This window comes from Poeciliopsis prolifica, unplaced genomic scaffold (assembly GCF_027474105.1).
Source record: "Poeciliopsis prolifica strain line A6 unplaced genomic scaffold, Auburn_PproV2 SCAFFOLD038, whole genome shotgun sequence".
NCBI classification, from domain to species: domain Eukaryota; kingdom Metazoa; phylum Chordata; class Actinopteri; order Cyprinodontiformes; family Poeciliidae; genus Poeciliopsis; species Poeciliopsis prolifica.
The window spans coordinates 5842379-5856018 of NW_026562413.1; the positions used below are offsets into that span (position 1 = coordinate 5842379).

Here is a 13640-nt window from a genome sequence, read left to right on the forward strand (position 1 = left end):
ATGGAGTAATTCTCCAGTTCCCCTTGTAAACCTGACAAATAACGTGCAACCAAGACAAAGAAGCTTCTGTGTTCTTCCAGTTACACATCATTCATTTATACAACGGTGGACTAAAGGTGTTTTGAGTTTTCATTATTTGTTTCACTGCAAACTTTAGTCAAGCTTAAGAGCTTGGGAGGTGTGGATTCTTTCTCTGATTCTGTTCAGACCAGACGTTTTACTTTGAACTCCCAGTATGGATCCAGCAGCTGTTGGAACGTGGCTGACGCAGCACGTCTCGCCCCGATGACTCATGAATTGATCCGCACCACGTTGAACTGCTTCTCAGCAGGTCACACCTGTTCTTGAACAGGTCAGTGAACACCTGAAAAGGTGAATCTGTTTCAGCGAACTGATTCAAATAGCTATTATCTACACACAGAGAGTGGGATATTTCAGATAGTTATTTTTATTGATGTTTGTTAATTGTGGCTTACAGCTAATAAAGAACCAATATTCAGAACCTTTAATGTTCATTCTGACTGACATGGCTCGTGTGCCGCCTCCAGCAGCACCAAACGATGATTTACGATTTAAAGAAGGAAGCCTGTAAACATTTTTGAATGGGGAAAAAAAAAAAGAAATGAACACAAGACACAAAAGCACTTTTATTAGAAACAGGATCGTTCTGTGGTTTTATTTAAACCAAAGTTAAAACTATAAATGATTACAGTGTGGTTCATAATTACAATATTGTTGATCTTAGTGTTTGTCATAAAGTATGGTGACAGAATAAAATGGAACTTGCTATTACTGGCAAACTGTTCAAATTATACTGATAAAGAGTCTGTTTTTTTCTCCAAAGAAGATGTTGAGATAAAGAGGAAAGCGTACAGCAAATGTGAAGCTTGTGATGAGATCTAATCTTGAGTTTTAAGTCATTTTACTGTAATATATGTCTTTCTGAAGGTCAGTCAGCATCATTTGGCCACTATTTAGATCAGTATAGCTGGAGGCGGTAGCCCAGTAACTCTGGTAAATAACATGCTCCATTTTTTTTTCAAAAAGTACCATTATCTTTTTTATTGTAGCTGAAAAGCAAATATTTCAGTTTCCCTTCAAAATTTGAGTTTTGTTGTTTATGTTTAAGGACAGCAATTTCACGTTTAGGAAAACAATAATTGTTATTAATCATTTCCAAAGAAACAAAGTAAAACACAAAACGACTGACCACAACAGGGTTACAATTCTGGTTATGAAAGTTTGGGACTGTCTATTATATCCACATGGAGTAAACAAGAGAAGAAGAAATGGAGAGGATTCTTTAGATCAAATTTATTGCCAGTGGGCTGTGCTGGAGCCGTTTCAAACCACTGCATCTGGAAATAATCTGTCAAATATCACAAGCAGAAAGTTGAATCTGGGTCAGTGCAGAGCAAAGCATTTTTTTTGTAAGTTTCCCACAAAAACTTACAAAAAACTGAATGTTTTCTGGGATTCTTATATTGCTTAAAATGGTTCTCACCAACCTTATGTTACAGCAAAAAATCAGAAATAGGGTACACACTTGTTTTGTTTTTTTTACTTAAATGTTACACCAAGCTATGCATAATTCTGAAGCAGAAAGAAAATTATGCAGCTTTTAAGTTTTTTGCAAATTATCTAAAACATGTGGAGATGATCCATATTCAGCCCGACCCACTCTGAGTCTGCGCGTTGTGGAATCAGCTTTTGTTGCAATTCCAGCTGCAATTCTTTGCAGCATTTAGCTACACAGGCTTTACACATCTAGAGAATAACATATCTGGCCATTTTGGGTCAGATTGAATGGAGAACATCTCTAAATATCAGATTTAGTACAGTATAATGATGTTTATCATTATACTGTAGCTTTATAGTTGTTGCCCTCCATGTGAGCCTCCGCTCCAGTCTCAAGTCTTTTCCAGTTTTTAATTTTGTACTTTTTTTTCTTAATTGGTCTGTATTTAGCTACATCAACATTCAGCATTTACTTTCCGAAGAAAGTCTCTTACTGATTCATGCTCTTCTTACCACTTTTCACCATGAGCATTATGTCTAGCATAATGTGCAGTGCTAGTTTTCTGCCACTAAATATTTTGAATTTAGCCTCATTAGTGCTCCCTAACAAACCTCTTTTACTGAAATAACATTACGTTATAAACAGGTGGACTTCTGGAGGTTATTGGTATTGATTCTGTTTAAAGATTATGAGACTTCTGAGAGCAGTTTTGATGTATTGGATTTGTTGATGGGCTTCAGAGTAAACGTGACTAGATTCAATAAAAACACGAATCATTTTCATTCTCCGTCACATCTATCTGGAGAAAAAAAAAATCCCGCTCACTTACATCCAGTGCTATTTTTAATGTCAAAATATGAAAAACGGGGTGTGAATACTTTTCATGTGCAAAGCATGACCAGCTCTATTTGACCGACCACCTTGCTTGAAAACATTAACTGGACGTGACCTTGTGCTGGTATGTACTCTGGGCCGTAGGGCAGATTTTAACTGCAACATTATGACTTCAAGGTCTTTGGACAAAGAGAAGTCAGGAGGCTCTTTGTTGTCTTCACAGGTGAAAACAGATTTAATGGAGTCAGCAGGTCAGGAAGCGGGTTGTGGAAATACACACATAAACACATGCATCTACAGCAACATGAAAACATAAACTGAAATCTGAATGTCACCATAATATGAGGGTCCTGTGGTGTTCACTCATGCGGTATTACATTTCCTGTTTGTGTCTGTGAGTGACAGTGTGTGTGTGTCTGTCTGTCAGCTTTACCCCCCAATGTCTCGTTAACTGATTTCCATCAGAAACCGGAGAGCTGTAAACAATGTCTGTATTTCAAAAGAACATTGATGTCTCCTGCTGCCATATAATTTACACATATTTGATTACACAAGAGGCGAAGACTCGTATCGCTGTGGGCGTCAGAGGTTACTCCAGGCCAGACGGGGATGGTCACATGACCCTTCGTTTTAAAACAGCATTTTTCTTTGAGCTTTCACAGGAAATGTGTTACCAGTAAAAAAACAAGGAAACCGCTAAATTATGACTGTATTTTCTATAGTTAGCTTGTGGTTTATAATGAATAATGACGAGATAAGAGACCACAAGCCTATCGTTTTGTTTTATCAACATGTGCATGTGTGATAGTGGTGGAGTGACAGACTCTTGTGTGTGTGTGTGTGTGTGTGTGTGTGTGTGTGTGTGTGTGTGTGTGTGTGTGTGTGTAGCTTTCCAGCTGTCTCAGCTGTGCTTGTGTGATTTCTGTTTCTTGTGCTTCTTCTTTTTCTTCTCCTGCCTGTCGAGACTGTTGCTATGACGCCTCCTCTTTGTTTTACACTCGCTGCTGCTGTCGCTATCTGACTCCTTTCTCTCCCTCTTCTTCTTCTTCTTCATTTTCTTTTCCTGAAGAACACAAAGCAGGCATACCATAAAATGACTTGTAGCTGTAGCTGGAAATGTAGTTCTACAAGTATTACTGCAGTGGAGCTGGACACAAATGCATGCTGCCATTTCTTTTTCTAAAAAAAAATCCTATCATTTTCCTGACCGCAGTTTCATTACCTCAATGAAACTGCTGGGTCACAGCTTTTCTGTCAAATCAGCATAAAGCAGGAGTTCTTATGATGCTACTGCCGTGTCAGATCACATGAGGTGTCAGACAGCCGAGGTGAGAAACGTCGGAGGAATAAACAGGAAGAGAAAGCAGGGCAGGTTTTGTTTAGTTTAACGTATTCACCTTCTTTCTCTTCTTTTTGTCCGAGTCTTGTGGTGGCCTGATTGTGGCGGTCTGCTGCTGCTCCCGTGCCCCTTCATCGTCCTCTTCAGGCACAAGAGCATACTGCAAGCCCGGAGCTGAGAAACAGTCCTTTGTAAAGTGACCTGAAAGGAGTCTTGAGTTACTGAAACTGACTTTGAACAACTTCGACATGAGGCAGCTTCTGTCTGAAAAATATTATTTTATGCTTTGATTCCTTCTTTTACAGTTCTACTCATGCTGGAGCACCTTTGCAGCCACACTTTGAACACGTCGTATTGAGTACAGCCTCCAGGGTGATCCTGTTACTCGTGTGATCTCTGAACTGCTTCCTGCGCCTCGCATCCTGACTGTAAACACAAACAGAGGAGGATAACACTCTCCTTTGCAGAAACACACACACACATAAAACTGCAAGTACTTACTCTGCCCTAACATTGTTGGGGTCCAAGTCTTGTCCTGTCCCCTGATTTACAGCCTTCATGGAGAAGGACAGCTTCACCTTGTCCCCTTGAATCTGACAGACAGGCAGGAATGGTCATACTGCAGTGACGCTGGATTTACATTCCATACCTGTGTGTTCTGGTGCTTTTTTTGTGTGTCGTTACCTCGCACCCAATGACTTTGATCCACACATGTTCTCCAACATCCACAATCTCAGAGGCACTTTCAACTCTGGAGGCAGACATCTCACTCACATGAACCAAACCTGTTTATAGTGGAGTTACAGGAGGCTTTTTATTTTTTATAAAGATGGCACAAAAATAACTTACAGGATGAAAACATACTGTTCTAAGATGTTTATAGCCACACATCATAGCCAAGAATGTCATATTAATTTTAGGCTTTTATTCCATTCAGCCTGATACCCGGACTCAAAGAGTCCAACTGCTTCAAAGTCAAGCTCTTGTGTGTAAATGTGAACAAGTGATGCAATTTCACGTGATTACATTGCAAGTCAATTAATTGTATGTTCTATTTTTATTCCTCTTAGGCTTTATTTAACTTTTCTCTGAAACCAAAGTTTTGCTGAGTGTGCCCTCTAGTGGTGAAAAGCATTAGCAATTTTCCAAAGTGGCCAGTAATAAGGCATCATCAAATATGTAACTCATACGCTAAATATAGATTTCGGATGATAAATACTCTCATATTTCTTGAGTATGCTCCCTAGTTATGCCTTCCATTACACATTATGTGTGTGTTTATTTGGTAAACATATATCATTAGCATATAAGCATAGATTTGTGGAACATAATCATATTTTTTATTGAAAGGGGAGCATAAGTTATGCATAGTAAGAGCGAAATTGGATTGTGAACATGAAGCAACATTTTCCCACAGACGTCTCTCCCTAAGGAGACATGGATCACAAGATTTTGAAGAATATTTTGCCCATCATTTGAGAGCACTCTGGTTTATTAATAGTGATTGGCCTCCTCATAAAGCCAACCTAAAACCTTAAACCTGTCTTTGTAACTTTTTTTCCCCCTGTTATGATTCTTTACTTTAAAGTCCCTTTGCAAGCCCGTTTTACCGACCTTCCTTCCTGTAACCTGGCAGTCGGACAAAGGCGCCGTAGCTTTGCACAGAGACTACCTCTCCTTTGGCAATACTGTGCAGCGGCGGAAGACCATCCAATCCAGCCAGCTCACGACCATGTCCACCTCGATCAGACATTCTCCCAACTATGGGTGGGTCACAACTGTCTTATGGTAGATCTGGTTGACAGACAATTAAAAAGCTATTACGATTTGCAATATCATTAAAAGTGACAGACGAGAGATATACAAAGTAACAGAAGGCACAATGAATAGAAAGGTCTACTATTTCTGTTTTGAAATAAAATAAAACATTTACACCAGTGAAGAAGTGCATAAAGTATTAACATTTTTTTAAAAAATTATTATTTCAGCGGCATATTCTCAAACCAAAAATTTAGGAACATTTATTTGGTCTGTAATCAAAATCCATGTTAAGAAATATGCAATAACTAAAACATCATCATTGCTTATGCAATATTTTTACATTGATCAGTGCCAAACTTTTAATTTGTAATCATGACTTCCTGTTTTCCTGGGGTACAAATAAGACCTGAAACAGAAGCACGTTTCAAATGGAAAAGAAACCAGAACATACCATTTTAGTATGGATAATGTATCTTATTAAACATATCTTAATAAGATAAGCAGATAAGTCTTGTTAAGACATATCTTAATAAGAAACAGGGGAAAAAAACAAACCTTATTGCTTAAAATTACAGATAATTAAAAATGTTCACATTCATTTGAACAGTGACAGACAAGGCTGGAAGAGGAGCACATTTTGTCTTGTAAACACAGTTTGAGCAGGACGTTAAGGAACATTAAGAAAATATCCAAAGTTCCTAAGTCTCAACGCATCATCTCATGGGAAAACACGGTAGTGGTAACATCATGCTGTGGAGGTGCTTTTCTTCAGCAGGGACATAAAAAGCTGTCCTGAGATGACAGGAATATTGACAGAGCTTCATAAAGGTGAATCCTGGATGAAAATTCAATACTGAACTTAAACATGTTACAATGAAATGGAATAGATGAAAACACATGCCATTAAAGGCCAGCTCTAAAACCAATTGAGCAAATTGGACAGACTAGGAAATTAGGTTTCCAAACGCTCTCTATCCAAACTGACTGCGCTTCTGTTATTTTGCAAAGAATAAAATGGACATCGCTTACAGAAAAGGTTACAATCAGTAAAACCGTTTAAAAACAACGTATTGTACACTTCACAACAATGCGCTACTTTCTGTTGGTCAAGCATATAAAACCCTTTCTGTTGGTCAAGCATATAAAACCCGAATAAAACACGTCGAAATATCTGCTTCTAAACGGAGTACATTTTAAATGCTGCTGGACGCAAGGTGTATGAGTCATACAGAAAATAATAATCGATGGAACACACTGTTTGCGTTTTGTCAAGTAACACAGAGACGGGAGGTATCACATAACTGCTAAAAAAAACCCACATTCATATATGCAGTCCGCTCAACCTAATATTTCATGCAGATTTTTGATTATTAAAGTGTTAACTGGACAATAAGCCTAAGAAAATATAAGTCAATGCTGTACCTTTCGTGTAAACTGAACGTTGGATGTTTCACATCCGGTGTAAATCTCTACGCAAGAAGCAGAACAGCCAATCATCGCATCCGGCTCAGACTTTGACCAATGAGAAGCCTTCTGACCAGCGGAAGTATTCCCATGCTGCGTCTTGTCCGTTGTTGCTACTTCCGTCGACATTCTTTTTAGTTCAACAAAGCCCATTCATTTTCTTGGATAACCTGTAACCTCGTTTTAAGGGATTTTCTGCTCTTTTTCGGCTGTTCCGGGATGATTGAGCCTTTGAAGAGAGCCGGCGACATGGCGGTGGTTCCCTCCGCCATGAAGCGGCCCCGGATGGAGCTGGTGGCGGCGGCGCAGTCCCAGCAGCTCGTGGCCGCGGTACGAACCATAGCGGCTGTGCCCTCATATCTGCTTCTTTTACATAAATAATCCTTGCATTAGCTTTTCATTGGGTGATTTAAAAGTAGTAACTAAATACAGAGATTATTTAAAAAATAAATTATATGGAAGATGACTTGTTAGTTAAGTTAATATATCTAAAAGAAAAATACATCGATGTGTTTGATCTAAACTGTTTAGTTTTGAGCCTTTCAATATCAGTTCAATACATTTAGGCATTAATCATGATCACCTGGATGTTGATTATCACCCTAAGCAGTAATAACCTGTTACAAAGCGTGTCTTTACATAATTCAAGTCTTACAGCTTTTTAAAGTTGATCCTAATTTAAAACTGCTCTAGGGAGCCACTAAGTAAGCTTATGATTGCTTAATTAATGAGATAATTTGCTTTTATCTAATGTATTATTTTCTATGAAACATTGTCAGTTTTCCTTCTTGGAAATTATTTTTTTAACCAAAAGTACAGCGAAATCCCAGTCCATTCTTTTTGATTTTGCATCATAATGAATTAGACGGGTGTGATGCCGAAACTATAAATGTGCTCCCAAAGGGCCCTCCACGGACCTCCAGCCTGCAGGCCCCCATCATGTTGATGTCAGGCCACGAGGGCGAGGTCTACTGCTGCAAGTTTCACCCCAACGGAGCCACGCTGGCCTCCTCAGGATTTGACAGGCTCATACGTGAGTCATTGCCAAAAGTTAAACTCCATCAACCAATGGACCAGAGCGCACTCGATGGACCACTGTTCCAGTAAATAACATATTGTTTGCTTTGTGACGTTGCTGCAGTGATGTGGAACGTCTATGGAGACTGTGAAAACTTCGCCACCCTGAAGGGCCACAGTGGAGCAGTGATGGAGCTGCATTATAACACAGATGGCAGGTTGGGGCAGCAGTCAGAAATGATTATCCCATTCTGGAAGAAAAAAAATGTTGTTTCTCTTATTTGTTTTTTTTATTTTATTTTAGAGATACGTTTGCTGTAGACATTTAGAAATTCTTCTTTTGGCAGTGATATGTTTTTATGTATTTCAGCTTGTTGTTCTCAGCGAGCACAGACAAAACTGTGGGTGTGTGGGACAGCGAGACCGGTGAGAGGATCAAGCGTCTGAAGGGCCACACCTCTTTTGTTAACACCTGCTATCCAGCTCGTCGGGGGCCCCAGCTGGTGTGCACTGGCAGTGATGATGGGACGGTGAAGGTGGGTTATGTGTCAAAATAATCCATATAACGGCTCAGTGACTTACTGTTGAAATGAAATGCATAACTGGCCACATTTTTGCACTTCAAAGTTGGTCATAAATTAAATGTGAGTGCTTTTTGTCGCGTTACAGCTTTGGGACATCCGCAAAAAAGGGGCCATCCACACTTTTCAGAACACATACCAGGTGCTGGCCGTGACGTTTAATGACACCAGTGATCAGATTCTGTCTGGAGGCATCGACAATGATATCAAGGTACTAAACATCAAAGATTAAACAACTGTAATTAAACAACTGTAATCCTAAGTAATCCTAAACATGGTTGTACTGACAATTAAACATTCAGTATTAACAGTAGAAAGTAATACAGTCTTATCTAGTTTTTCTTTTTTCTTTTCAAATTGAATTTTAACGTGAATTGTTTTATATTAAGGCTGAACAACATATGCAGGATTTGCTCGGTACTAAATTCCAAATGTCATGTTATGTAATCAGACGGAGTCTCACTTAAATAGATGCCCACACCTGACTCAGATGATGAGGTGTAAAACGTTAAATGTCACAGACACTTTTAGAAGAATAGCAATGATGGATGAGAAAAAGAGAGAAAAATGTGAGCTTTTGTATACCCGTATTTTCTTAAGGCATGGGCTGGTATGGTAGCATCAGGGCAACCTTTAGTAAAGGGATAAAAAATGTGAAACTTGATTTGTTTAGACTATTTAAAACAGAAAAGCATCAGATATTCAAACTGCTTCAAATATATATTATATATATATGTAGAAAGTCAACAAAAACTAGCAAAGGCCAAGTAAGGGAAACAAAAACAACGTCAGTAACCGGTCTGGCTGCTTCTGAAGTATCTGCCACTCAGCCTGTTAAGTATTGAATAATATTTAAGCAATATTATTCAAAGTTGGAATAATGTGAACTATAATCAACAATCGTGTATCGCAGTTGGTTTTCTGTGAACATTGAGCTGAACTATGCCTTTTTTATGTTTATTTGATTTTTGCATCAGTCGTGTTGTCACCTTTGCTAAACGGACAGGAGCGGGTTCTTCTGACCTTTCTCTTGGACCATCTGGCAGATAAATAGCCATAATTACTGCGCAGATGTTGCCTTTCGTTTACATTACTGAAGGTTTTGTTATTTTTAACGAGGGATACCGACCTCGAAGTGCTCTAAAACTGGATGCAATTACAAACGTGATCTTAATGGACGCACTTTTGGTCAAGCTTTCACTTGACGACTGCCGTAAAACATATAAAGGAAAGCATCTATTTTTGGAATTAGTCCTCAATAATATCGAGTTTATGTGTCCAAAGTGAAGTCAGGTTATTAAAACTCTGTTATGACCTTCTTGGTGTGCTAATTAGTGAAATGAAGTCACGACCTACTTGTTGTTGTTGTTTTAAAACAGCATTACCCTAATGAGAATGTCTCTCAGCTACTTCTAGATCTTGATTGTTCACTTTTTGTCACTGGGAATATTTCTAGCTTATTTTGTCTTGTGAGGTAAAAGTGTGGTAGCCATGTTACTCTGTGCTCCAAACAGCCACAGGGTGAGTCCTAATCCTAACCTCTGGGGACTCTGGCACTTGCTCAGGTTTCATTAAACAAACTTTAATCCGGAGTTTATAAATAACTGAGAATTTTAATAGTTTTTGAATGTAACAATTTAAAACTCATCTTGTCTTGAACGCATGCAGTTTTCAATGTTTACTTGTTACTCTCATAAGGTCTTCATCAGGTTTTCTGAACAATTTGATTCAAAGTGCTCCTTTAGACTGTGGCTGATTTTGTTTCATTCTCTATTCACGCTGTGCCATTGTGTATTTTGGCATTTTGCACTATTACATAAAAAAAACAAACAAAAAAAAACAGGCCAAACGTGTCATTTCTTCAAAGAAATGTAAACATAAACTTGTGCGAGTTGAAATATTTTTGGTCCGAAGAGAACTATACTGAAGGGTAAAATAAGACTCAGAAGTGGTTGCATGTTGTGCTCTCTGATCTTTTATCCTCTAATTGCATGTTTTTCCTGGGCTACCCATCATTACTGGGAAAAGTGACAAAGCAGCACTTTAAGGCCATGTTTGTATTTCTGAGGAAATACAAACGGAGCAGCCGGTAGATTTGTAACTCTTTGAAATTCTTCATTCAGGTTTGTCTGAATTTCAATTAGTTCAATTCTATTGAAAAGAAAATATTATTTTTCCAGTATGCAGTTGGCCCTGTTGAGTACAGTGGAACCGCCCTGACCTAAACAGAACAAACACAGTTCAACTTTTGAGAGACTCCAGAAACTCTGTGGGTATTTATAGAAAAAAAAAGTTCTACAGTCCCACCGTTTTCTTCGTCTCCTGCTGATGCCCCTCATAACCATTGGTTTTTACCACCATGACTCAGAACTCATGGCAAGCTCTCTGGCTCCTCAGAAACGGCACTATCTCCACCATCTGCATCAGATGGCCTATTTAAAGCTCCCTGCGTGTTCTTTGTGAAAACCGTTTCTCCACCCACTCGTCGTGCAGGTGTGGGACCTGCGGCAGAACAAGCTGATCTACAACATGCACGGCCACGGCGACTCTGTGACCGGACTCAGCCTGAGCTCCGAGGGATCGTACCTCCTGTCGAACTCCATGGACAACACAGGTGGCGTTGGGCTTCGCGCGGCTCATAATGTGGATGAGTTTTGTTGTTTTAGAACTGTGTGTCTTTCACACAGTGCGGATCTGGGATGTGCGACCGTTCGCGCCCAAGGAAAGATGCGTGAAGATTTTCCAGGGTAACGTGCACAACTTCGAGAAGGTAATCCTCCTATAAACCTTTTAGGAGTTTTTTTCACACTGATTAAGCTTCATTCAACTGTTTTGTAATGAAAACCCATCATTCAGTCAGTAAATGCATTTTTGTTTGCTTGAACTAATTGCTGCTCTGAATGACTCGCAGATCACGTCTCATTGCTAATGCAGCCTGTTGCGTGTTGTGCTGTTTGTTTAGAATCTGCTGAGGTGCTCTTGGTCCACAGACGGCAGTAAGATCGCAGCAGGTTCAGCTGACAGGTAACAAACAAACCACTAGACGAAACCATAAATTGGTTTCTGTTCTACTTTATTCAACTGCAGAATAAAGTAGAATTATAGAGTCAACATGAAGGCTTTTTCAGAGCATTAGATCAAATTTGCAGAATTCAAAATTAACTTGCGCACAAGTTGGAACAAAATGTTTGGAATTAAACAGAAGCACAATTTGTTATTAAAGTCAAAATGCTGGGTTTCTGTGATGAGCCCTTGCGACATTATGTGTGAACTGTATTCTGTATAACTGAACTGAAAAACAACTTTTTAATACGAAAACAGAGGATGATAACAAAAGCTGCATGAATGTGGCTGTATTAGTGGGCAAACTTTTACGGTGATACCTGATTGAAGCAGTTCAGAGTCAGAACTCATTCTTTTGTGGTTGCTCCATCTTGACTTGGCAATATTTACCTTCTCTGCCTTGCTTTACTTTTCCAGATCTATTAGATAATGCAGACATCTCTTTTTTCACTACAGATGAACTCAAAGGTTTTCTCTTAGTTTTTGCTGTAAACTAGGGCTAACCCATTTCAAAATGTCACTGTATTACTGTGAAACCTTTTTTTTTTCTTTTTTTAACAATTTTGAGTTGAAAAATAGTTGAAAAGTTGAAAATGATTCATCAAGGTATTTTGTGATTTTTCAAATCACAAAATTACCATTTAGTGACATCAACCCTACTACACCTTTTATTTAAGGTTAGATATTAATATTCAAATCTAACAAAAGTTTTCTGTTTTAACTCATACTGAGTAGAGGTGTCACGGGATGTTGCCACCACTTAGAAGCATGCCACACCTTTCAGATTTTCATGTATTAAAAAAATTCTGACAACTATTTAATTTTCTTTCAAATTCAAAAAAGATTTTCTTCTATCATAACAATCAAAAAAATGTGATTGTAAATATTCTGACTATTTTTTTCCAGTTTGATATGTCTGTACAGAGACATTATGAAAAAGTTACTGAATCATAAAAAAACGAGTTAGATGACAGACCGCTCCGAATGTTTTTTTTCTGTGCCTTTGTAAAGGTGCCTTTCAATAATTCTGTAAAGTGATTCTTTCTGCTGCTCTGTCTCCTCTTCCAGATTTGTGTACATCTGGGACACCACGTCCAGAAGGATCCTGTACAAGCTGCCGGGTCACGCCGGCTCTGTCAATGAGGTGGTCTTCCACCCAGAGGAGCCAGTCGGTGAGTCAGTCACTCAGCTGCTGTAGCTCAGAGCAGAAACCTTTGAAGCATCAAAGAAGTGTTTATCTTCCTCTTTCGATCACAAACTAACCTCAAATGCTGTCTTGATATAGTTTCTAAATGGATAAAATCTGATAATTTTATTTGGCTGTTCATCTGCTTTCTCTCTGCAGTGCTGTCTGGGTCCAGTGATAAACGTCTGTACATGGGAGAAATTCAGTAGTCTGTGTGTGTGTGTGTGTGGATGTTTGATTGTGTGTGTGTTTGCGAGCGGCCTGCCTCGGAAGAGTTTTATGGGCACTGATGGAGTTTATTTTACATGCTTCGTCTCGCCTCAGAACAACCTCAGGATGAACTTTATGACCATCAGTCAGCCTCAGAAATGGCCATTTTTTCTCCTCCCCCCCCCTTTTTTTTTTTAAACTTTGATTTATTTCTTTTTTTTTTTAAATAAACTTTTGGTATTCAGTAAAAACAACTCCTGTCATATCATTTTGTCACTGGTGTTTAACTATTATGCTGTTGTGGAGATTCACATTTATTCTTGTTAGCATCTAAAACAGACCCAGCTGTTTTTATTTTGTTTTTTTATGAAGGGATAAAAAAGGTTTCGCTACATTTTTCCTTTACTTCTTGAACATTGAAATAATTTTCAAACGCAAAAAGTAGAAGTAATTACAGCATGTTGTTTTAAACATTTTGAGGCTTGGGAGTTTTTGGAGTCTGTTTTTATGCACACAGTAAACTGTTTTCTGGTTCACATATTTTGGCCCTAGAATGATCCTGCAGCTTTTCCCAATAGTTACAGCTTTCCTATAAATATTTTATAATCCTTCAGTGATTATGTGATTACCAGTTCTCACAATGCGCCGTTGTTTGGAGCGCGTTTT

The 13640-nt window shown here is 38.7% G+C and overlaps 2 protein-coding genes across 3 annotated transcripts; one reads left to right on the forward strand and one right to left on the reverse strand.

The window, feature by feature from the left end:
• Positions 1 to 438: 438 nt before the first annotated feature.
• Positions 439 to 6953, reverse strand: zcchc17 (zinc finger, CCHC domain containing 17). 2 transcript variants are annotated; one of them, XM_055053820.1, is made up of 7 exons: positions 6773 to 6791; positions 5307 to 5486; positions 4377 to 4477; positions 4194 to 4285; positions 4018 to 4118; positions 3751 to 3893; positions 439 to 3416 (listed from the first exon to the last, which is right to left on the reverse strand). In XM_055053820.1, exons 2-7 carry the CDS (start codon positions 5443 to 5445, stop codon positions 3255 to 3257), a joined length of 738 nt encoding a protein of 245 aa, XP_054909795.1. In that variant the 5' UTR covers positions 5446 to 5486; positions 6773 to 6791; the 3' UTR covers positions 439 to 3254. The 2 variants fall into 2 exon arrangements, with proteins under 2 accessions (XP_054909795.1, XP_054909796.1); XM_055053821.1 differs by lacking the exon at positions 6773 to 6791 and adding an exon at positions 6876 to 6953 and having other exon boundaries at positions 440 to 3416.
• Positions 6954 to 7015: 62 nt separating this feature from the next.
• On the forward strand, positions 7016 to 13300 carry snrnp40 (small nuclear ribonucleoprotein 40 (U5)). Its single transcript, XM_055053822.1, has 10 exons — positions 7016 to 7247; positions 7821 to 7950; positions 8059 to 8152; positions 8305 to 8470; positions 8604 to 8726; positions 11009 to 11129; positions 11203 to 11285; positions 11478 to 11539; positions 12647 to 12750; positions 12924 to 13300. Exons 1-10 carry the CDS (start codon positions 7137 to 7139, stop codon positions 12971 to 12973), a joined length of 1044 nt encoding a protein of 347 aa, XP_054909797.1. The 5' UTR covers positions 7016 to 7136; the 3' UTR covers positions 12974 to 13300.
• Positions 13301 to 13640: the final 340 nt, after the last annotated feature.